Source organism: Nelumbo lutea, chromosome 2 (assembly GCF_056320005.1).
Source record: "Nelumbo lutea isolate HS-2025 chromosome 2, American lotus-T2T, whole genome shotgun sequence".
Taxonomy (NCBI): domain Eukaryota; kingdom Viridiplantae; phylum Streptophyta; class Magnoliopsida; order Proteales; family Nelumbonaceae; genus Nelumbo; species Nelumbo lutea.
Window position 1 is genome coordinate 112206980 of NC_142685.1, and position 25838 is coordinate 112232817.

The window sequence follows — 25838 nt, forward strand, 5'->3', positions numbered from 1 at the left end:
TGTAAAGGAAAGGTACTTTAAGGCCCCGTTCGCTTTTCGGTAAGTTATTTATCCGAATAAATACATTTACCTAGGTAAGTGTTTCCTAGGAAAGACTTAAACGGGGAAATACATTTACCCATTTTCTTTTATTTCCCATGTAAATAAGATAATGACCATTTTAGCCATAAAATTCAATTATTAAAATGGGCATTTTTGTACCATATAAGTGTTGGCAACTTTTCTCCAAATGGGAAAATTATTTAACCACCTAAGAAATACCCAGGAAAATAAATCTTTCCTATTCCCCACATAAATTCGAAAATAGAAAATGTGTTTATTGTTTTGACCAACTTTCCTTTCCCCTAAAGGATTTTGCAAACAATAGGGGAGTATAAGTCCATTTACTATAACTTGGGAATAATTTAAGCCCATTTGGTGGAACCGAAGCCTGTATCCTCTAGAGTCTAGAACGGTGATGGTTAAATATCAATTCTTTTAAACATGAAAATTGAGTAATTAATAATGGTAAATATCTTATTTGGTAATGTTTGGATTATTATTCTTTTGCCCATTTTTTCTATGTAAATAAATGTTTTAAGACTTGAATCCAATACATTGGCTCAAGCAAATCTAGCATTTGTGACTTCCACCTGGGAGTTCAGTCTGTAGTTAGGCTCAAGTGAATTCAAATGCAAGCGAGTCTGGAGTCTTGTGAAATTGAACCTGCATGTGCTTGTCCGAAAAACCTACGTGTCAATTATTAATCAGATGCAAAATTGAACTAGGAGCATAAAGGTTGTATGAAATACAATAAGAAGAAAAAAAAATGATTCTTGCAAAATGGATTTAGACTAACATAAAGTTGCCTAGACATGGTTGCCACTGCAACATAACTGTTGTTATTGCCTTACTATTTTTTCTTTTTAGTGCAAATAAATGCCAAAGTTTCAGATCTTTGAGAGGTTGAATACATATATATGCATTATGTCCCATCTAGGTATAAAATACAAAAGGTCTTCGTAGTTTGTATCATTTTCAGGAAATTGACAAATCACAAATGAGAGAAATTGATTGATCACATTTTCATGACAAGGCAAAACAGTTAATATCTGCAGTTGTTGGAGCTGAAATTTGAAGAGGTAGTTGAGCTCATAACCCTTCATGATTGAGAGACATGCCACGCAGAAATTCTTAGAGCAACCTTGGAGAACCAACACTGGTATCATCATCAGGCTTAAAATCTAAATTCAACTCTCTCAAATTGCAAATGGGAGGAAAGAGTGTCCCATTGAATTGGAAACTTGTGAACCATGCTCCTGATCTTCATCCAACTAACAACAGTTGCATAAACTCATTTACTAGCACTCCATAATGACCATGATCTAAAAGAAATGTTTTCAAAAAATAATGGTCCATTGTTGCTGCTTGCTTCTCTATGCATTTTCTCTCATCATGTAAATATGCTTCCTTGGCTATATTGAACTCCTTTGGATGATTCTACTTCTTTGACGATGTCTCCTATTGAGGACATGATATGTTTGGTGGTGTTGCCAAGACCTTTCCGGTTGCCAAGATCCCCTTTGCCTTTCCTTGATGGTTGCCTTATAACTCATGTTCCTTCCATCAACAATAAGCCCTAAAAAAGAAATTTTCAATGTAGTTATGCATAACCAAATTCATCATGTTGACAACATAAAATGAAACCAATAATGACAATGTTGTGATACCTTTATGGTGAATGCCCGTATTTTCATGTTGATGGATCAACTAACTACCTTTGAGCTCGTGTTATTGCCAGTAATAATGATTTCCCTTTTATTGTCACTCAACAGATTCTGCACTTTGTAGCATGTTATCAATACAAGGATAAATTACCAATAACTATGAAAGGGCTTAGTTTACCTTGGCAAGGTTTGAGACTGATTGTTGCTTTTGAGTAATTAAAGCAACTCAAACACTCTGACTGTTTCTTTGCAACTCGACTAGGCAACCTCACCAGCCCAACATTTAAACTATCCGCTAGTAAGGAGCACCAGATCATGCACCATCAAGTATTTTATTAAATTTTAAACAATACTACTCAATAATAATTACTTAATTACTTTTATTTTTCTTCAAAAGTTAAATAAATTGGGAATACCATCCTGTAGATTGCTCTACATTCAACAAGAATTACAAAATTAATTACTAGTAATTGTATAATCTTTTACTAAATATATTATTTAATATTTACACTTCCCCAATATGCCTTCCACATAAACAATTGAACCCTATAAGTAGCCCTTAGCTTACAAGTCTGCATCAAATTGACATAGCCCTTAAGGAAACTGTAGTATCCTGATTTAACAATGTCACCCCAAAGCTATTTCCTCTTCAAAGCAATGTTGATTCATATTCAAATGGTGAAAATTTGATCCATCCGTTTGAAAATATCAACACCTAGGGCCTGTTTGGTTCATGGGAAGGAGGGTCTGGAATCTAAATCAGAATGGATCCAACTATTTGGTTGGCGGAATTAGAATCCCATTCACATTCCTAATAGCATGGCATACCCCAACATTCTTAATAGAATGGTTTCCCTCCATAATTGTTTCATGGACATTGTTAATTTTCTTAAGACTTCTTGGCAGGGTTGGAACCAAATTTTTGGTTATTTGCCCCCTGTAACTAACTAATTAACTAACTGAAATGAAATGAACTTAATGAACATCAAGCAATAGAAAGCGAACGACGAGTACTGAGAAACCCAAATGCATGTGACCTCTCTCCTTTTCGAACTCTATATTCTTAGAGTTCTTTATTCCATTTCAGAAACACAAGACTGCTCCTCTTGACCATTATTTCAATTCCCTTTCTTTTCTCGGATTTCAATTGTTCATGGTTTCTGTTCTGCTCAATGCAATTGCAAACCACAATGACACAAAAAATTTGCTTCAGCCATATGATCACTCCTCAACTTTCTACTAAATTCCAGCCTTATGATTATGCATCAAGTTGCAAAAAACCTATTCAGTTATTGTAAATCAGGACAATATTTCTTCTTCCACTACAAAATTAAAGACTTTACTGAAGGCCTAACAGATCAGAGATACAAACAGAATCAGAAGTCCATGAAAAACAGACCTAGAGAATGTATTGGCCAATTAAGTTTATAACAAGACATTACCCAAAAGCATAAAACTATAGAGACAAGCACATACATTGCATCTGAAACAGATGAGCATGCTTCTGGAAAAGAAGCAGCAATCGGCGCTCAAAACCTCCATAGGTAATCACCAAACAGGGAGAGTGGTTTCTGTTTAAAAGACATCGAGTGGGTTTCTCCTTCGTGTTCCCAAGGCATCCCATGCACTCAATCTCCTCAACCAGTAGTTATACGGATTCAGCACCACCTTCTGCTGCCTTCATTTCGACAACCAGTTGCTCGACCTCAACCAAACGAACATCCTTACGAATCCCAACGTCTGCTTGGTAGCGGGCGACACTGTAGCAAATAACCACCCTAACAAAACTGGAATAAATATTTATAGGCAGAGCAGAAGCATTAGCAAGAGCGCCGCGCTTCCAGATCTTGCTGTTACTCCCACCAAGGAGCTGGACAAGATCTGCAACGATGCTCTCAAGCTGCTGTCTAATGGCCTCTGAGGGTTTGCCCTTGCTGAAAAGCCCCTCAACAAGCTCCGCTACAGTCTCTTCAGGTTTGCCACCGAGCACGTCCCCAATCGTCACACCTCCTAGTCCCAGTAGGGTCTGCAGAAAGGCAACAACAGACGCCACTCGTCCGTTGTGGAAACTGTTGCGGAGGAAGACGCAGAAGGCCCTGAGCTTCCCGCTTTGATAGAGTTTCTCAAGAAAGCCCCTCAAGGCCCCAACCTGTCCGATCTCACGGGGTTTCTGCACCATCAAGCCCGTCGAGCAGTAGATCGCGAAGTGCTCGCAGTTCCTATTAAGGAAATGGTACCTCCCGAACCCATTACGCTCCAGGAGGTACTTGGCGCGGTGCAGGATCAGAGCAGGAGGGCTGGATTTAGCATGGCTGCAGGTTCCTGCACGGATCCTGGAGAGCAAGAAAGCTCGGGAGACGTTGTACTGGAAGCGGCAGAGCTCACCGCCCAGCAGAAAGCAATCCAGGCAACACTTGCAGACTCCCTCACGGTCACGGCTGGAGTTGTCACATTTTGAGCACGAGAATCCAGGAACACTGCTGAAGGCATCCCAGGAGGCGGCGGCGAAATGCGAGGGATTTTCGCCTCTTGCCGGAGTGAAGTGAATGACTTGTTCGTTGCCGATGTATATCCCTGCAAATTGCAAATCCAGCATGGCTTAAGAGAAGCATTGAAACGCAGAGAGAGAGAGAGATGGAGAGAAAAGGTTAAAATTAGACGTACCGTGGTGGGCGTAGAGGTAAAGGTGTGATCTCCAGCAGTAGATGTGATCACCCTCCTTGAGCTCGCTGCGATCGATCTTGTTGACGATCAGGGCTCTGATGGATCGCAGTTCTTTGATCTTCTCCATCTCAATCTCGTAATTCGTAAATCTAACAGGAAGACTGTGAATTCGACCGTCGACACTCGCTTGCTTAACAGGTGGCACATCGGAGACGGTTTATGTAGAAGAGCTGAAGTACTCAGTATGTAGTTCCTGTTTCCCCGAACCCTGATGCCATTTCGAGAAGCTTCGAGGCAATCCTAGAAAAAGAGCATCGGAATAATTGACTTTAAATTTTCGCCCCACAAACGCCCCACACAAATGGGAGCGCACAACATGTCTAGACGCACGAATTCCCTCTTCCCGCGTGCGTGGCTAACTTTCAAGCCGAGGTGCCAATTCGACGTCTCCCTCAACTACTAAAGTGTCAAGCTCGGGTTTTCCTAAGGTGCTGAGTTAAGGTCTCCCTTAGTTGACAAAGTGCCTAACTGAGGTCTCCCTCAATTGTCGAGGTATTGAGCCAAGATCTCCCTTAGTGATTGAGGTGTCGAGCTGAGGTCTCCCTCAGTGATCGAGGTATCATCTAGCTCGATTCGAATTAGAGACTTGAGCTTGAGCTTAGAAGTTTATGTTCGGCTTAGTTCAAAATAGATTACCTTTGATTGCAGGTCCCCTAATAGTCGAGATGCTGAGCTAAGATCTCCCTTAGTTGGAGAGAGAGAGAGAGAGAAAGAGAGAGAGAGAGAGAATGGTATTCTTGTAAATTATAAAGAGAGAGGGGTGGCATTCTTGTAATTTATAAGAAAAAGAGAGAGTTGATAGGAGAGTGGTTTTCTTGTAATTTAAAAGAAAAAAAAAAGCAAGAAAGAGTGGCTTTCTTGTAATTTGAAAAAAAAAACAAGAAAGAAAGAATTGGTAGGGAGTGGCATTCTTGTAATTTCAAAAAATACTGTTAGATTCCATTATCCTCATCTTCAAGCCAACATTTCAGCTTAATAAATTTATATAGATTTATCCATCAACCATCTCTGGCACCATCAGAAATAGTAAAGTTTAGTTTGCTGAGTGGTGAGTTTGTTTAGGCGAAAAATTTCAGTTCTGTAGAATTTGGAGAGGAAGAGTAGAAATTCAGAAGTTCATCTAGAAGTGATGGTGCTCAATCTGCTTAGATCTTTGTGCGAGAGGGGAGAGTGGCATGAGCCCTACAAGAGAGAGAATGTTAAAGAGCGTTGTGAGCCCATGTGAGGAAACTCTGATGGTCAAGTTGGTGCCTAGTTAGACAAAGTGAGAGAATTTCGAGTAGAGAGACCAAGGTGAGCTAGAGTTTCTCTCAGAGAGCATAGCTTGTATAGGCGAAAGTACCCCTTTTTATGGAGATGAGGAGTGGTTAAGGCACTTCTGAGATTATTGAAAGTAATGAATTTTGGTGACCAAATTCTTAGGGCCCTATGGAGCATTCTCCGGATGAGGCACCTGCCGTTTCCCTAAGAAGCGGGGAGGTTCTTGTCGTTATTGTTAGTTGCTCGGCACATTCCTGAGGATGTTGGAGGCGTTGAGTGTCCAGAAATGCATCCCCCATGCTTTGGTTCAACTAATGTTGACGACATCCCGAGGTCACTTGAGAACCATGGTTCCCAGTGACCGTAGCGATGATTGATTTGTTCAATCCTCTTCGATTGATGATTTTTGTCTTGGAAATCCACATGACGGGTGAACTTACTGGTCACCTTGATTTGTCCAATCCTATTCTGCTATTTGTTTGGGTAACCAATCGTAAATGTTGAGGGTGAATGATGATTGGTATGAGCAGTGGGTAGAGGAAAATGTAACAGGAAATGAGGAAAGGAGAAAATGGTGATTGGTGAGCTACAAAGTTTGGAGAAGGGAATACGAAGATTAGTTTAGGTTAGGGTTTAAGAGAAAAGAGCAATAAAAAAGAAAATAAAGAAATTTGAGATGGGTATTTTTGGTAATTTAACACATTCTATCATTTGAGAGAATTTTTGTCAGTGACCCCATAATACAAGGGGTCTTTCAAGAAAAAATCTACATCAAACATTTTTTTATGCCTTAGTGCCATTAGGCACTATATAAGCCAAACAATAAAAAACACCCTTGAAAATGAAAAAGAAAAAAAATGTTAGTTTTGGCATTTTTATGATAAATGGCTCTCATGAAAATCGAGAGACACGTTTATCTAATAAGTAGCTCAATTTAATAGCACTTTTTGTGTTGTTTTCGTTAAAAGCCTATATGGCATTGAGCTTAGCATTGGTGCTCTAAAAAACACCATTGATACCAAGCACTATCTTAGAAAAAAAAAAAAAAGAAGAAAAAATTCTTCAGATGTAGCGATGGCAATGGGGCAGGTTTTATAACTTGAATATCTTATTTGTCTCCCTAAATCTCTTCACCCATACCTGCCTCAAAACCTGTAGTAGATTGGATTTTGAGAATTCAAATTTTTTTCCTACATGAAAATGCAAAATCCTTTCCAATCTTATCCTTTGTGCATTCAAAGGTAAGGAGATTGGGTTTAAACGGACATCTAATTTATTATAATTTCTTAATAGATAAGTAATAAATAAGTAAAATAACATCAATTTGATGATGATTAAAGTCACCAAATGAATAAGTTGCAAGGCAAAAGTAGGTTAGAGAGCTTGGAGTGATATCCAGGGCTTGGTGCTCCAACATTCATGTTAATAGGTTGGTCGAGTTGTTCAAGGTAAACTAAAGGTAGTAAATGCAATGTAAACACCAAGCTTCTGAATTTACCTTGATATAGGTTGGGGAAATCGTGTCGACCAACACGTGGGGATAATGGGTAAGATCATCGTTTTTAAAAACGAACTGGTCATCGATTCGAATGGTCCAATTGTTCTATCCAAACGGTCAATTCGTTCTGATAAAAAAATTAAAAAAAAAGGAAAATGGCCAAAACAATTTGAACGGTTAACTGGATGGTTCAGCAGTTTGTTGACCAAAATCAACGATTTAAAAAAAAAAAAAACGGTTTTGAAAGAAAATAGAACCAATTAAGTGACCGATTCTCGGTTTTTCCGATTTGATTTTAAAAAGATTGGGTAAGATACATGGTTGATCTATAGGATTTAGGTGATTCATGTGCCACATTCACGCGTACGTGGAGAAAGCCCATGGGCTACTATCTGAGAGAATGCGCAAATGGGATGATCGCATGGCCAGGTGGTTGTCGTTAAGTACAGGTGGGGCAGCTTGGTTGTATTTCTTCTAATATCAGATCAGCTGGGCGAAGTGTGTTTCCTTCAACACTCAGCTCAGCTCGAGTGTCAGTCTGGCCCTCGTTGAACATAATCGAGGGAGCTCGAACCGAGTTGCTGGTGGGGGCACCCAAGGTGCTGTCAGGTCTTTTAATGTCACTACGCATCGTGATCTCATTGGCGGCTAATTCAACCCTTATCATGAACAAACAACAAAAACTGTTCCAACACAGTCCCAACATGATGTGTATCCAACACATTTGCTGTGAGACTAGGAGTAGGGCCCTACATGTATGACACAGATTAGGTTAGAACGTGTTGGAGGAGCCTTTTGTTGTAAACAGATCCAGCCCCAAATGAGGCAGCTATCCGTTTAATCACCTAACAATCTTGTGGCAAGAATGTTGGAGGAATTATTAGTGGAAAAATCCGTGATGCCGACCCAACCAATGCATTTTAGTTAGAATATAGGGTTTAAATTAGGATTTAAAGATTTAGAGGTTTAGGGTTTACATGTGCCATTATCAATCGGTTCTAATTATTTTCTAAATACATGTTTTGCCTCATTAACGGCCATTGTTATTGGTGGTGTTTGGCATCTTGTTATTTGGGTGTTGCATTTGTATCTGATTTATGCATTGAAAATTGGGGAAAGAAGAAGATTGGACACAAATCACAATGTAACATTTGTTTATTGCTTTTGATTATACATAAAAATCATTGGATACTATTAGGCACCACACCACATAAGAGAAAATGCCTCCCCCAAGCAGGCATTTGGTACAGTGGTGTGGTGTTCTTGCATTTTGGATTGATTAGTACAAATTTCGAGTTGATCAATACAAATTTTGTATTGATATTTCTATTTAAAACATCAAATTTGATTCTAATTAAAATGATACTCACATATCGTGTGACAAGGCAACACCACACCACTGTACCAAAACCTGCTAAATTATATTTCCTTTGAAGTGAATTTCACATAGCGTTTGTATCTGGTAAAGTCAAAATCGCCTACGTGAAGCCAACGTGATGAGAAAACGAGCTCGGGATGGGTTAAGATTGCCTTCAATCCAACATGCCATCCCATGCACATCTGTCTCTTCAAATTGCATTCTTGTGACACCATGAACCTTTCTTCAAGAACATAGGCATACATGGCTCATGGCTGGGACAAACGGTATTGATTCTTTTTTTTCTTCCCAGAAGCTTCCATTCATTCACTGTAAATTTAGATGTGGCAGAAGGGCAGACTCATTGGCCTTCCCCAAAAAGAGGAAAGAGGGGGAGGGAATGGCCTTTCCCACAAATGGGGGAATGCCTTTCCACCAGCATTCCACCAGGAATGGGAATGGGAATGGGAATGGGAATCCAGTTCCGCCCAATCAAACAGCTGTTATTAAACTTGGAATGGGAATGACAATACCATTTCAATTCCGATTCCAGACCCCTAATCCCTATATCAAATCTATATTCAATTCGGCTCACCATGGACGGATCATGGATGCAAGGTACAATAACAGTTGACACAATTTATAAAACTTCAGAGCTCTACCAATCCACAAACAGAGCACCATACAAATAAAATCAGTTTTCAATTAAGTGCGGCATTGTTCGTTCCTACTTCCTACTTTATTTTTCTAGCCCAACTCCTTGAGATTCCCGGTATACCTGGATCGACAAAAACTTATCACGGAATATCCTCCAATTTTCTTCCTCAGCTCGTACGTTAGCAACAACTCTGAAATTTCAGTCTAATAGATCATCGCACACCAACTGAGGCCATTAAATCCTCGTACTCCGGGTCATTCTCCTGTTTCCTTGCCTTTGCTGGAGAGTCCCCTTGTCGGGAAGATACCGAAGTGGGTGAGAATGGATCATATATTTGGTTTCCACCAGAAGTGGAAATCGACTTGCCAGAAGAAAAGGACAGACTGCTGTTAAACTGGTGGATTTGAAATGAGGGGTTTCCTGGTCGATTAGTTGGAGATGGACCTGGCTGATTCTGCTGCTGCAATAGTGGATTCAGCGGTCGAAGGGGCGACGGACCAGGGATATGAGATGCTGAACCAAAGCTCCGTGGTCCCACTTGGGAAGGAGTAGACACAACATGATGTGGATTCAGAGATGCTGGGATCCTAGGGGGCAGTGGTGGTGGGATAGCAGTTGGGCTACCAGCAAAGGGGATAGCAGATCCAGGTGCTATTGATGTTACCGGAGAATGAGGTCTACCCATCTGGTTGTTAATCTGGGGCCTTGGAAAATTTTGCATACCAGGCTGTGGTGATGAATTGAACATGGCTGGCCGGAATGAAGGTGGTTGGAGTGCCGGTTGGGGTACCTGTGAGTGTTGCATTGAAGAGTTTGGTAGCAACGGTGGAGTATTCTGAGGCCCAAGTTGATTGCTTGGCCTTGGAACTGTTTGAGAAGATGGCAGTCTGATAGGCTGAAATGTGAAGTCTCCTGAGCTTGGCCTTTGAGGCTTTGGAGCTGTAACTGGTGGAATATTTCCAGCACTTGTCACTGGGAGCTTCATGGGAGTGAAACTTGGTATGCTTCCAGAAACAGCAGGTGGCATCCCTGGTTGTGGTTGGGATGAAGCCAAAGGAACGGGTGGAGGAACTTGTGCAGAACTAAGCATAGGGTTTTGTAATAGATCAGGTACAGAAGCATGTATATTTACTGGCTGCGAGGGTGCAATCGGTGAAGTAGACTGAATGGATGATGGTACTGATGCTGAATTTGCTCCTGTTGTTTGGGTCACAATTGAGAATGGTGCTTGTGGAATAATTGGTGGAGGCATTGGTGTTGATGCTGCCCTAGATATTGATGGCAATGATCCTGATGTCGGTGATGGTCCAGCTGAAGGTAATGATGTTAGCATGGTTGCAGGTGCTGGAGGTAGAGCAGAAACTGATGATGCAGTGCCTGACACAACTTGAGTTTGGGCAGAAGCAAATGTTGATGCAGCAGCTGCATGATTAGCTGGAGTACCAGGTAATTGGGGAGTAGGCCGGGGAGGGAAGTTAGCCGGAGATACCACATTCCCTGCTGGAGGACCGCTGAATACCATCGATGGCACATTTGGTGGAGGAACTCCTGATTGAACAATAGGCTGTGGAACTGCAGGAGGAGGTCTCTGAGGTGGAGCTGTCTGCATGATGTTGCCTGGCCCTTGAGGGACTGGAGGGCCTGTAGGTACAGTAGACCATCCGGCAGAACTTCCAACAGGATTGAATGGTCTGTTAGGAAGTTGCCCTGACGGAGTTGTTGATGCCAATTGAGGCATTGATGGCACTGGTTGTCTTGCCACAGGTGCTGGTCCAGTAGGTCTCAGTTGGTTACCAGTAAATGAAAGTGGTGCACTAGGAGTGGGTGGAGTTGGCATAGTAGCATATGCTGATGGGGGCTGTGGGCCTGTCATGGAATGGTTTCTTGGAGGAACATTGCCCAAAGGACGTGCATCATGAAAGGGCTGCTGCAAAACTGGCATTGATGGCTGTTGTCTTGGAGCAAAATGTGTGTTCCTTGGAACAGAGCCAAACCCGGCTACAGCAGGAGGGCCACCTCCAAAAAATGGAGGGATGTTTGAAGGATTGAGTGGAGAGGGAGATACCTGAACTGGATTGTTGGGCAAGGGGACCAAAGAACTTGGATGGGGGCTGAAGCCAGAAGGCGGAAGTGTAAGAGCATTAGGAGAGCCTGTTGGGAACCATGGAGTTGGGTATGGCTGAAATTGAGTTTGTGGACGACCTGGTTGACTAAATCCCATAATTGGTTGCAGCACTCCCTGATTAACTGCAGCAACAGGCATGTTATAACCACTGCTTGCATCTTTCTGGCTTGGATCAAACATGTTTGCACTCTCCCCAGAAACTGAAGTTGGAGTTGTGGAAACCACAGCCTTACTCCCCTGACATTAGAAAAAGGAAAATCATTATCATGATAAATACAGAAAACTAGAAAGAAACTAGATAGAGAGGAATCAAATCCATGCCATCTGTAGTAAATTGAAATTTAAAACTCACAGATACTGGCGTGACCAGCAGTTCTATTAAGGAAACTGCAGCATCAACTTTCTCATATGTGTCAGCAGATACATGGACATGCAATTCTTCATAAGCACCAGGGTCTTCATTCCCATCTGATTGAGTAATTTCAACCTGGACATGAAGCAATTTCAAAGAAAAGAAATCATCCAGGACTAATTCATCTAATCAATTTTAGTCATGGAATAGAATGCAGAAGGGAAAGGAAATATTTTCAAATAGAGGAAAAAAATAAAATAATCATCAAGGAGAGCATGATATTATTTGTTTTGGCAGATGATGACAAGTTTTTTAGAGAATATAATGAAAAACATTATAAAAAGGTGAAAGAGAAAACATAAGTGATATCAGGAAGGAAAATCGGATAAAATATACCAAAAAAAAGCCTGCTACATAGAATGACATAAACTTGTGTTTGTAAGCTATTCTCATCAATAACACTTCCTCTTCTCTATAAAGTGATACCTACCTTCTCCAGTGTTCCCACTTTGATACCACGAATTCTTATTTTTGATCCAGTTTCCTAATTTAATTTTGAAAAAAATAAAAAAGAAAGTTAGAATCAGAAAATGAAACCAGTGTACAGGAAAACCTTCCAATTAGCATCACACTGACTACAAATAACCAGATGAGAACCACTTCTAGCAAGCATTACTAGGATCAGACATGCTAACCTGTTCTAGTCGCTTTTGAGTATTGCTCCCAGATCCCAATATTAGGCCTATGAAATTATATCCCGGATATGCTTTAAGCTGCAGAGAGAAAATAAAGCTCAAGTTCTTCACAGAACAGTACTAACTTCTATTGGGGATGCTTTAGAAAGAATACATTGCTACATGATTGGTAATGGCTAGTAAGACAGCTTCTAGTTTTCAGAAGATAAAAAGAAGAGTCGTATAAAAAAAGAATGTAACATCAGTGTGCCTATGACTAAAGCTCAACTTACAGGGACAGGAACCACGGCCTCTTTCAGCAATGGCTTGTAATCAGGTGGAACCTTGAAACTTGGATTCAATTTTAATATTTCACCTGGAAACCCAAAAAGATGAAAGAAAAAGGAATGTGAGTATGGTGTATGAAAGAAGAACAAAAGTGCAATCTTAGCAAAGGATCCTGAACAAACCAATAGCTTCTCGCCTTTCTAGTTCCAGAAGTTCCTGTTTCCGTGCCTGAAGAAGAATGGATGCTCGGAATCAAGACTCATGATAGACAAATTTAATAAGAAAGAAGAAAAAAATAAAAAATAATAACTCCTACAAAAAAGCAGTTTCTAGATGATAAAAGTGAGAAATGCAACATCTGGAACAAAACAATACCTCATCATTAGTCCGACGGTCAGATGATTCAATAGTTAGAACCTCAGCTGGTGATTCTGAGGCTTGGGCATCTCCAGTCTTCAGAACTCCAGATTTCATCTGTTGTGTAATTTGATCCACTCGAGTCTGCTCAAAATTTGTACCACCACACAGGCAGTAACATCACTTAATGCCACCTGGAATGGGAAGCTTCCATGTGAGAATTTCACAAGGAAGATACCCACATTTAAGCACTAAATGGAAGGAAAAAATGAAAAAAAAAAAAAAATCGATTGCCACAGGTTGAGCAGCTGATACTCCACTGGGCAAATTGTAGACACAAACAAGTGCAATCTTTTATGGTGCTTTAAAAAATTAAAAGGAAAAAAAACATCAAGATTACAGATGCAACATTCACCACAAAGATTGAAATTTAAATTATGCAATCACAGAAAGATCCTCAAAGGTCGAAGTGCCCTTTAACCAAATGCATATTTTGCAGAGAACTGTGATTTACATGTTACAACAAACATAACCGATAAGTCTCAAAATTACCTGATATGCCAAGGCCCTTCCTTTTCGGACAATAGCATCTTGTGCCAGATCAATTCCCCATTTGGTTTTTCTCTGTACCTGCTTGGTACTCTCTTCCTTGGCTGCATCACTAGTATCTAACTTTCCACCACCTCGTGCAATAGGAACTAAGGAACCCGATAATTTGTTTTTTGGTATAACAAAACCAGACTTTGCTCCAAACATAGAGACCCTAGGACCAGTAGTTGATGTTGAAGATGTAGTGGTAGTGACTACTTTGGCCACATGGTGAGGTTCAACTGCAGATGCTGAGTCAATCTTCGTGGCCATGCTATCAGAACAAGTGGCCAATATCCTATCTGTTAATGCCGCTAACCCAAAAGATGCTGCATGCATATTTGGTATAAAATTTCATGGTAAGCTGCTAATATCAATGTGATAGAATTCAGTAAATAGTAACAATATCATATGCACAAGGACAGAATTCATTGAATGACATAACATATCCACCATATCTTGCGAACAAGGATTTCATTTTCAAATATTTATTTAGATTTTGGAAAGTTAAAAATAGTTTCACAAGCCACAAGACTTTAAGATGTCAAGCAATGGACGCATGGAGTCTCATGCCAAGGATGCACAGGATAAACATTGTTGTACTCAGTGAGCTCTCTCCACCCGCTATCAAAACCTAAGAATCTATTAACTTCAAACTCTTCAAGTGTAGCAATCCAAGTTGCCACTTCTAGGCCAATGCTATTTAAGATACAATCATCCTGCTAACTCCTCTCTCTCAATGGTACCCAAGGGTATTCCCTCAGTTGCTTATCTTTCTTGGAAATGACCAAGTGCTTGAGCTAATAATGCCAAATATCAGAAGTAAAAGTGAAAAAGAAATTGGACAAAACAAACTAAATAACCGAATATAGAAACACTAGTTTTATCTTGCTTAGGTCCAAGCACATCCAACCCTGCACCCCACCCCCGAGAAAGGGGAAAATCGTTTTAAGAGGCCCTTATTACAGGAGATGTAGATGATAACAACTCTAACAGGGGGCATTTGAAGTTAGTAACTAGAATTATCACATTAAACAACATCTCTCTCCCCGATTAATTCTGTAAACAATTTAGCACGACTATATTTATGCATAATGCCTTGAAACCACATCCATTTCTCCCCAGCCTTAAACTCCAATTATTCCCCCCACCCCTTCAAATCCCCAGCTTACATCTCCGGATTTACTTTCACGTATCAATATTAAGAATACAAAATAATCAAACCAGCCTAAAACACCGCCACTGAATGCGTATTCTACAACAAATAAACTCCATGATTCTGCACTTAAATCTCATGAAACCTCTAAACAAGAGAAGGGTAAAAGAAAAAGAAAAGGAGAAAAGGGCCCTTACTATTTTTTCTCCTTTCTCTACTTTTCGGCATTGAATAGATGTAAACTATAAACCGATAATTTTGCAGGGATTTCGATAATACAACTGAGAGAGAGAGAGAGGGAACTTAAACCCTAACGCAGGATGAAGAGAATGGACGGATGCCCATTAAAAGAAAAGAGAAGAAGAGGAGAGAAATGGAGTACAAAGTTCATACCTGCCGTAAAACTAGGGTTTGAAGAAGCATCTGCAGATTTGATGACTAGAAAAGAAAACCAAGTCTTTTTATTGTTTTGAGCCCTTCCACACGGCCGCGAGACTGCGAGAGAGCGAGGAGTGGCGAATCGGAACTTCCCTATGAAACGGGAACTCTAGAAAACAACGCAAGAAACATGCCTTCGACGATTGTTCCCAGAGACAGAACCTCAATTTTGTAATTTCATCGAAAAAGCGTGGGCTATATCATATTAACCAGCTGGCTCTACGACGATGGGGAAGCGATTGAAGCTTTGTTGCGTTTATTATCCTCGGAGACTCATCAGAGTTTCCGAATTACTAAAATGCCCTTCACTGCTCCTTCTAAGTATATATCCCTCCCTTAAATGTAGTATGTGCAGGGGGTGCAACTCGGGCGGGTTGGGTCAGATTTGACCCACAAACCTTGCATTCGGGTCTGGCCCAACCAAAAAACTAAGCACCAAGTTTATTAACCCAGACCCAACCTAAGATTAATCCAATAATCCAAATTTAGGTCAGGTCTGAGTTCTAAAACTCATACATAACTCGAGCAAAAAACTCGAATTGTAAGAGGTTGGGCCCATCCAAGTTGCAATTCTATATAAGGTACAATTAGGGGTGTAAACGGATCGAATTCAAATCGGATTAGGCAATATCTGAATTCTAATTTGATTAAAATATTCAAATTTGATTCGATATTCAATAGATATTAAAAATTAATATATGAATTCAAATTCTATTAAATATTCGATTCGATTCAGATTCAATTAATTAATTAATTTAAATAATTAATAAATATATAAAATATATATTTTATTGATATAAAATATATTAATTATTTATATAACTTATTTATTATATATAAATTATATAAAAAATTTTATATATTATATATAAGAATTAAATAATTGATCGAATTCAGATAGATATTTATCAAATTGAATCAGGTCATATCCAAAATCAACCGATTAGATATTCGAATTATCCGAATTCAATTCAATTATATTGAATATCGAATTCGAAATCAGATTTTTGAATACCATTTATACCTCTAGGTACAATACAAACAGCAACTTAACCCTCATAGGGACTGTTTGAGTAGTGCAGCACCACACCTATAACCTCCTTCCACAAATTTAGTAATGATGGAATTTGAATCCTTGTCTCCATAAAATAAAGCAGCTAACATACCAACTAAGCCGCTCATTTGGCTTTACATTGAATAATCAAAATACCCTGGAATGTTGTTCTTTCCAGATGGATTCAGACTTCAGATCAATAGAAGGCCAAACATGGAGATGGGCCGTCATAGTTCAATAGTATCAACTTAGTACAATTTGATTGCTTTTTTTGGAGAATGACCAATAAGCCCAAAGTACAGTTGAAGTGGATGCCAGATCGGAATTCACGAGCGGTCATTAGTGTGTAGAGTGGAAGAATTTGACCTTTTAAATGTTATAACTCTAGGGTGAAAATCAGTTTGCATTGGAGTTATCGGTACTTCTCCATTTTTTTTTTTTTTTCCATCGGCAGAAGTAATCGTTTCCAAGCTTTAGACTTTACTCTTCTTCATCTTTATCAGTGTTGATTTTCTGAGTCAATTGGGGCTGAAAGAGACCTTGACCATCACAAATTCAATTGAACCCACAGATGTTGATTTTCTTAAGTTGGACTACAACATCATTTCCCTAACTTTTAATCCAGTTACATTATTATTCAGTCTTGGGAGGAATAGACTGGATCCAAATATAACCTTTGACCCTTTTTCAGAGAAAATCTATGATACTGGAAAGTCATGGTATCTGAAAGGCTTTGATCAATCATAATTTTATAAAATTTTGATGAAAATCCATCTGATTGGTTATCATGTTTATGTTTATGGTCTTGGTTGATTGGTTGGAAGTTTTTTCGGTATCATATCTTTCCAGCATCATAGTTGAACCTTTTTTTAATAAAATTAAAGTAGCAGATGATCTTAGACTTGAACTCTTTTTTTTTTCATAAATTTTAAAATACGCTTATATCAGGATTTAGAGAAATGAACCCATATATAATATTTGTTGATATTTCATCTTATGTGATCAAAATTTCAAATGCTAAGCAAACTAAAGATGAAGTGATTGGTTCACTATCACTTGGAGGCACTTTAATTTTTCATAGAATTGAACGCAGTGAAGGAGGCTTCGTTTCTTTATGATTTGTTTTCAAGATAATTTACAAGGGTAAAAAGCTCCACCGATGCACATCATCCATCTTGCAGCTGAAGCCTTCAGCAAAGCTTTAATAAAATGGTCAGTGGTTTCTATTTCTGACAAATAAGGAAGCTGGATTGATGCTATCTTCACATAACATCACTTTTGGTCTTTTCACTTTGGGGCAATACTTGGCTCCCACCATGTTGGAGGACATGCATCCTACCACCTCCTGATTTTTATTATGGTTTTTAAAAATGAATCAGAAGTAGAATCAGTCAGGGAACCGGTTTCTGGTTAAGCGGTTCAACCGTTCAGGCCAAATGGTTCAACCTGTAACATCATAAATAAATTAAAAATAAAAAAATATATTTATAAATAATAAAAAAATAGCATAAATTAAATAAAAAACAGAAAACTACAGAAAATAAAACTACCTAAATAAAAAGTAACACAGTACAAAATACATAGAAAATATAAAAATAAAATACAAAAAATTTCTAAAAATATAGAAAAAACAAAAAAAATAAAAAATACAGAAAAATAAAACAGAAATTTTCAAAAAAATACAAAAAAAAAAAACAGAAAATTGTAAATAAATGCAGATAAAAAAAACACAAAAACAAAAACAGAAAAATAAAACAAAAAATTGCAGATAAAGCAAGTCTTCCATGTACCATGTCTATAGACAGATATATAGAGACAAAAAGCAAAGCATACCATATGCATTGCCAATCACGTCTGTGTCTCTAAAGCCAATAACAACAGCAAGGCACAAGACAATCAAAATCCAGTTAACCTCTGGTATGTAAATCTGACCATGCGTCTTGCTTGATGTGTGTATTATCTTCACATGGGGAAAGCACTTCAGTGCCCTACACTGACTGATAATTGAGAAAGTAGCTGAAATTATAGCCTGACTTCCCACAACCGTAGCAAGAGTGGTTATTATAAATACAGGCCAAAATATACCCTCTGCATTGAGAAAAAAGGGAGAGAAGAGTTTGAGGAATTGTCCAAGGAAAACAAGAAAGGAAAGCTAATAGATAATACAAAAACATGAAAAGCAAAATTTGTGATTCATTCAGAAATACTTAATCAGAAACAACTATCAAGTAAACACTAAGAATAACTGAACTTGGGAAAGATTCCCAATATGATAGGATTAACTGTAAGTTAAAATAGTGATTGCCATGCAAACAAACAAGGTTTTCAATGTTCTAATTTTTTTTACAAATCTCCATAAGAAGTAAGCATATCTAGAAGTGGGCTCGCCACCGGTGGGCTCGGGCTTGGTTGTAGGCAAGTTGCCGCTGCAAGTGCTACTCCAACTTGTAGAATCGCCAATAACCAATGGTGGTGTTACTACCACTACAAACTCCCCGTCTGTCGCTGTAAACTTGTCGGACAACAGCTACAAACTCGTTGCCCGCCACTACAAGTCGATCACCACTAGACCTGTTCATGGGTCAGGCCAGGCCGGGCTTTCACTCTGTATTAACAGATTTTTCTAAGGCCCGAGCCCGACCATCGGGCCTACAACTTGGGCCTAAGCCCGGCCCTCATAAAAAGCCCGAAGCCCGGGCCTAGGCCTGAGCCCGAAATTTATCCCATGTTGTTACTACTACTGAAGCGGCTGAATAGAGAGAGAGAGAGAGTGAATGAGAAAGAAATTATAAAGAAAAAAATAAAAAAATGTATATATTAAATTATAAATATATATATTTTTCTTTTCAATAAATATTATATTATTTATATATTTTATATAATATATAAAATACATATTATGTATTTTATAAAATATATAATGCTAAGTCGAGTTGAACCGAGCTCGGGCCGGGCTTTTTTGACAAATCTCGAACCCGACCCGTAACACAGTCGAGCTTACTGTGTTAGGCCCGAGGTCAGACCCACGGGCCTAATTACATGACCAAGCCCGACCGGGGTGCAGGCTGAGCCATCGGGCTACCCGGCCCATGAATAGGTCTAGTCACCACTACTAGTGTTGGCCGCCGCAACTCTTACTACTGGAGCCAGCAAGTGTTGGTCGCCAAAACTCTTACTACTACAAACTCGTCGTTAATCGCCATCGGTTGGTGTGTGTCGTCGTCGGACGCTGGAGGTGTTGGCTGTTGCAGGTGGTCGGTTGGGTGTGAGGGTTGAGAGGAGGAAAGGGTTAGAATGAAAATTTGGTTCTAACCCTAAAGGGACTAAACATTCGACTCTGGGTTGGGGAAGGCATTTTATTTTTTGTTTTTTATTTAAAACATTGAAAATAAAAAGAGTAACCTGTGAACCGCTACCCGAGCCGAACAGTTTAGCAGTCCAACCGCCTGGGTCAGTGGTTTTCTGACTTTTTCAATGTTTTTTAGAAAATTCCAATTTTTAGTATAACCATACTCGGGAGCTGACCGGTTACCTTTTTTCAGTCCAACTATCCGGTCTGATATGGTTTTGAAAACCATGATTTTTAGATCTAAACCCTAAAATCTAAAATCTAAATTTAAGCCCTAAGCCCTTAAACCCTATAATCTAAATTCTTAACTTAAGCACCCTGAAATCCTAAAAAATAAACTCTAAACCCTAAAGTACTAACTATAAGAATCTCTTGATTTTTTTTTTTTTTTGCACAAAATGGCTACTTTCATACTCAAAATTATATTACCAAATCTAAAGCATGTCAGCTCACGGGTAAGTTGTAAACACAAAGTCTTTTACAGTTAGATACATGAGAACCATGACACAACAAAACTTTATTGTGGTTTAGTTATATCATAATCAATAGGAAGAAGCATGTGTAGGTGCATGTTGGCAGGAATATTGAAATCATCTAGTTCTAGTTGCCTTCATTTTGTAAGAAAAAACAAGGTTGTGTTTGGATTGGAGCAGGAACTTAAACAAGAATGGAAAAAAGCAATTTTGAATCCAATTTGTCACTCTACCTCTTGTTTTGCAATTTGGCTACCAAGTGAGAGCTCCAGTAAGTGCACTCTTTACTCACATTTTATAATTTATAATATATTATTTAAGTTTTCCTCATGTAATTTTCATTAACTACGATGCTTGGTGATGATTCAATACTTCAAATGGTTAGTTGACACCCCTCCAAAACATAAGGTGTGACCGTGTGAGATTAAATCCATGAAACCACAAGCAATTTGTGATATGGTTAATGGGCATCAAGTGTACCTTATTCACCCCTACTTACTTTTTTTTGAAGCCTAATAAGGCCAATTCATTATGAAGTACTCGGTGAACTATTAGAATCGATACATTTATCCATGAAACAGGGTACATAGGCCAAGTAATAATTTTAGAAGAAGACAAACCGTAACGAGTTGTAATGTGCGCTACCTTATTGGTTGATCTTGGTACAAAAGTCATTAAGCAACTTGAAAGAGTATTTCAAACAGATTTGCAATCCAACACAAGCCGACAAATTTGCCAAGGGGGAGTGACTATAGACTCCAACATAGCTATAATAACATTTGCATCTCCCTCTAATAATACCAAAGACAGACCCAACTCCACAATGAACTTTAAGTTTTCTAAGAGAGCTATGGCTTCAACTTTAGTTGCAAATATAGAAGGTGAAGGAATAGTACGCCCATAAATAAAGTTCCCAGAGTGATTCCTTAGCACTAAACCTATAACAGCTTTGTCCACCCCTATTGCACCATCAAAAATTAGCTTCATAGCACCTTCAGGAGGGCAACACCAATGATTGACCAATTTATTAGTCTCTACCACCACTAGGTTCCTTAGAATGGATTTAGACCTCTATATTTGGCTTTCCAAATTAGATAATTGAGCCTCTACACTAGATATCGCCCCCTCAATACTAATCGGGGAATGTTCTAAGGCTACCTTGCAATGCATCTTCCAGATGTGTCAAAGAAGAATCACTCCTTTAGCAAGGGTAGAGACTACATTCTCATTGAAAGCATCATCCATTAGTACCCATTGAGATAGATACTCTATTAAAGATTGGTGTATGAGTTCATCAGTCCTGAGACCTAAAGAGCTGCCAAAGAGTATTACTCTTGTAATTTGACATGCCACAAAAAGATGATCAATTATCTCACTTCCTTACCCACACAAAGGGGGCACATTGCCTCACCTTAATTGTTCTCTTTGCAAGCTTCATTCTAACAGGGAGGACATTACTAAGGCACCTCCAAAGAAATAAATGAACTCTAGGAGGAAGTATGTCGTGGAAAAAAATTTGGCGACTCAAGAATATTCACCCCTACTTTTGATTTCACTGTAACTATAAATAAATTATGTTCATTGTATACATCTTTCCACCACCTATACTGAACCAAGATGAATGCTATTTTCTTGGTGAAATTGAAAAATTGACTCATAGAAAAACTCATTGACCAAACCTTCAAAAAAAATTGGTTGTGGCTTATCAAAATATGAACAAACGCAAAGGGCAACATGATAAAAATTTGCTCATATGCTTGTTGTTTGCCCCCAAAAAAGGCGAACTAATGTTTGAAGGAATTACAATTTTTTTAGTCTAGATTTGTTGTTGACTAAGAGCATTGGCCAACACCTAGATCCAATCAAATGCCACCAATTGTTGTATACATGAGTCAATCTCTTCTTTTGTGTGGCGTGATTTAGGGGAAAGCAAATGGGTAGGTTCTACCCATAATCAAATGGAACCAACATCGAATCGGATTTGAACTGACCCTAGCCAATCTGTTACAGGGTAGAGTTTGGTTCCATATTCTTGGAATCGACCCCCACACAAGTTGGTTCCAGGGTTTAGGGGTTTATCTCACCCAAACTGACCCAATGAATCGGCCTTGGTGGAACCAGCCTTGGAACCAAAATTGTCTTGAAATAAACCTTAAAATATTTTTTTAAGTGATTTGATCATTTTTTTTAATATTTGAATGTGAATAATAAAAAATGTAAAAGATAATATTTACAAATTTAAAATTATAATGACAAATTGAACCATATATTAATATATTATAATAATCTACATATTAAATTATTCAATTTAATCAATAAAGATAATATAATTTTAAACTATATACTATCATTACTGAAAATCAAGTTTTTAAATGACATTTCATTTTTTTACGGGGGCAAGTAGAGAAAGAACATGTTCCATAGGTAGACCTTGAAACCAACCCAAAAATCGACCTTCACAGGGTAGGTTTTGGTTGAAAAAACCTAGAACCACCCCCTACAAGGTAGGTTCCAGTTTATACCACAAAGTGAACTGAAGTGACCCATTTTCACCTGTATTGTGGTGTGGTTATCCCATTAGTCTATTTCCATTTTTTCTATTATTTTAAGGATATAGTTTGGAAGGAGCACAAATACAAATTTGTACGGTACAAATACATAATAATAATAATAATAATAATAATAATAATAATGCAAGGTTTTGCACCCTATATACTTGTATTTGCAATCTTTCCAAAGCGAGCCTAAATAACAAATATACAAACCTAATTAATCATCCTCCTTTACCAAAAAAACTCCCCTTCTTAGTTCTTCCCCCTAACTCAAGTATCTAAAGTAGATTGTTCAAATAGAAATCCACTCATCGTTAAGCCTAAGAAGAAAAGTAAGTTGTAAGTATATGAATCATCATTGGGTCATCTTATAAATATGCACAGAAATTGCTTCTTTTTATTGCAAAAGACCCTGAAAAGAAAATAATAATAATAATAATAATAATAATAATAATAATAATAATAATAATAATAATAATAATAATAATAATAAAAGAAAGAGGAAAATGATTCACCTTAGAAGCTTTGCAATTTAACTGATTGGAACTTGGAAGCATCAATTCCCAAGGGAAGATTGAAAAAGACATGCTTTGAGCACTTAACTTAGAAATATACAATAAAAATAGAATCAAGGACTGCAACCTTCAAGTATAGATGCATTTGAATTACACTTCAGAAAACTTGAGATTTGGGAATTCTTATGATATTTATTAGGGGAAAATCTACGATGCCGGAAAGACATCATAGCGGAATGTCCTTGACCAATCACAACCCTTGGGGAATATGGGTGAAAATCCACTTGATTGGTTTCTACTTTTATAATGCCAGTTTATTGGTTGTAAGTTCTCCCCATGTCATGTCTTTCTAACATCATAGTTAAACCCATTAGAGCTTTAAATTGTAATCAAAATTAGAAAAAAAAAATATTATTTCAAGAGCCAATCATCACCAGGTAGTTTTTTCAATCAAAACCAAATAATGATGGCTAATGCTATAACAAAGCATCCAAGCTAAAATCTACATTTGCTTAATTAGGGTTTAGACATTGTGAAAGGTTTCTCTGTATAGATAAGAAATGCAAATCACAAATGGTTTCTTAAATAAATAAACTTTTCCTTAGGATTTTTTTTTTTGGTCATTTACTCAAGGAAGACTTTTCTTCCATAATGAATAAGTTACTTTTCAACCACGAGAAAAAGAGATCAAAATTAATATAGAACAAAAAGAGTATGGATAAATGGTTGAGACAAAGGTAAGCATGATAATAGAGAAAAAAAACTTCAATAACCAAAGAATATAAATAGTTGCATCTATTATTAGGAAATTACCTAAGAAACACTTATTCGTGTGCAACTAACAAGGCCTTGTTTACAAATAAAGTGAAAGGAATTGGCTGAACTAAGTTGTTGACCCAATAAACCATGCAAGGTTGAAGATGAAAGAGGTTTTTCATTTTTCCTTCTTTAAGCAAATATTAGGATATTATGAACAAGGGTAAACTATAAAAACCTCCCATCAGGTTTTACTTTCACAAAAACCTCTCGTATAGTATTGAAGAAACCTGTTATTACCTCCCTTAATTTTCTTATTGTCATTGATGGAAAACATTGGTCTAATGTATTAATTTTCTAAAACTACCCATTTTACCATTACATCTACAAATTTAAATATAAATTCACTAAAATACCCCCAAAACAATTTTTACCTTTAATTAAAAAATCTCTAAGTTGGATTGAAAAGAATAAGGTCCCATTTGGTTCACAGGAATAGGGGTCTGGAATTGGAATTGGAATTGACTATTTTGATCCCAATTGTTTGGTTGGGCAGAATAGGAATCCCATTCCAATTCTTGGTAGAATGGCATTTCCCTATATGAGGGAATGGCCATTCGCTCCCCTTCCCTAGGAATGAAATCCCATTCCTATTGATTCCAATTTTCATTCCCTTTTTTGTTTGAACCAAACGGACTATGGGAATAGACCATTCCAATTTTGATGTTGAAGGATTCGATTCCCATTTTGATTATGACTGTGAACCAAACAGGCCCTAAATTATTTTACTCTATAAAAACATTATGCCTACTAAAGTTTAGAAGGGCAAATATGTCATTTTAAATTATATTTAAAGATGCCCTAATAAGTTGTAAGGATGATTGCATAATTTTGAAAACTTCATTACTTCAACAAAAATGAGAGGGTATGATTGTTAGAAGCTTTAGGATATATTTTTATATTTTACCAAAGCAACAAATTGGAATAGGGAAAAATTCTTAAGCTACCCTTATGGTTTAGTTAATTAACGAACTCTACCTTACTGTTTACATATTGTGTTAAAGTACCTTATTGTTTATAACAATTGATATTGCTGTTAAATGCTAATGAAAAAAATGAAATGCCAATTTTCCCTCCACTTTTCTTCAAATTTTCAAAATAAAACCCAAAGAAAGTAGATCACTACTCCATCTTTGTCTTTGTTTTCCATCTCAATCTCTGGCTTTGTCTCTGTTTCCATCTCCACCTCCAACTCTGTGTCCATTTCCGTTTTCCATCTCCATTCCCTATTCCATCTATGTTTTTGTCTCCATTTCTGATTCCGTTTCCCATCTCCATCTTTGACTCTGTCTCCATCTCCATCCCCTTCTCCATATTATCGATCCTCATGTGAATCTTGTAAGAGATGGGCCTACTCTACCTCATCTTCTTGGCAGACTTCTTGATTCTAATTGTTTTGTGTGATGACATTGTCGATTTTGGGTCAGGGCTCAACGACAAAAGAAGCAAGAAAACCCTCATCTTGCCTTCTTATATTTGAAGCCTAATTGCAAAAAAAAAAAAACCAGTTTTTTTCGTTGTTTAGGTTGTATTTGGTTGCAATGCAAATAAATTTGCACTGGTGCAAAACTATAGTAGTGCAAATGATTTAAGTATAAATTCTAACCAATTCTTGTTTCAAAATTTAGCTTATTTTGTTTGATTGCATTACAAATGGAGTCAATTAAGATGGTGTTTGGAAGCGTGGGTGTTTTTTGGGATCGATTTTCAAAGAAAAATGCCCACGCTTGTTAGACTCGTTTTTCACAAAAAAACACCTTCATATGTTTGGTAGTGTTTATGCCACGTAGGCAGTGAGCAACACAAATGCTATTTTGGTAAGGTGATTTTCATCACCGTTTTTCATGTATGTGCATATATATGTAAGCGCCATATCATTCAACCATTGGGGGCAACGG

At 37.9% G+C, this 25838-nt stretch overlaps 2 protein-coding genes and 1 long non-coding RNA gene across 5 annotated transcripts; all 3 read right to left on the minus strand.

The window, feature by feature from the left end:
• Positions 1-956: 956 nt before the first annotated feature.
• LOC148872845 (uncharacterized) lies at positions 957-1830 on the minus strand. The gene is made up of 2 exons (XR_016107582.1): positions 1710-1830; positions 957-1618 (listed from the first exon to the last, which is right to left on the minus strand). It is a non-coding gene; the product is annotated as an uncharacterized LOC148872845 (long non-coding RNA).
• Positions 1831-3089: 1259 nt separating this feature from the next.
• On the minus strand, positions 3090-4725 carry LOC148872846 (uncharacterized). The gene is made up of 2 exons (XM_088971607.1): positions 4371-4725; positions 3090-4280 (listed from the first exon to the last, which is right to left on the minus strand). Exons 1-2 carry the CDS (start codon positions 4495-4497, stop codon positions 3355-3357), a joined length of 1053 nt encoding a protein of 350 aa, XP_088827733.1. The 5' UTR covers positions 4498-4725; the 3' UTR covers positions 3090-3354.
• Positions 4726-9164: 4439 nt separating this feature from the next.
• On the minus strand, positions 9165-15493 carry LOC148872847 (uncharacterized). Of its 3 annotated transcripts, none has more exons than XM_088973078.1 (9): positions 15137-15493; positions 13552-13916; positions 13018-13143; positions 12825-12870; positions 12648-12730; positions 12376-12453; positions 12171-12224; positions 11681-11815; positions 9165-11565 (listed from the first exon to the last, which is right to left on the minus strand). In XM_088973078.1, the coding sequence occupies exons 2-9, from the start codon at positions 13858-13860 to the stop codon at positions 9415-9417; spliced, it is 2982 nt and encodes a 993-aa protein (XP_088829204.1). In that variant the 5' UTR covers positions 13861-13916; positions 15137-15493; the 3' UTR covers positions 9165-9414. The 3 variants fall into 3 exon arrangements, with proteins under 3 accessions (XP_088829204.1, XP_088829206.1, XP_088829207.1); XM_088973080.1 differs by having other exon boundaries at positions 13018-13193; positions 15137-15433; XM_088973081.1 differs by lacking the exon at positions 15137-15493 and having other exon boundaries at positions 13018-13206; positions 13552-13666.
• Positions 15494-25838: the final 10345 nt, after the last annotated feature.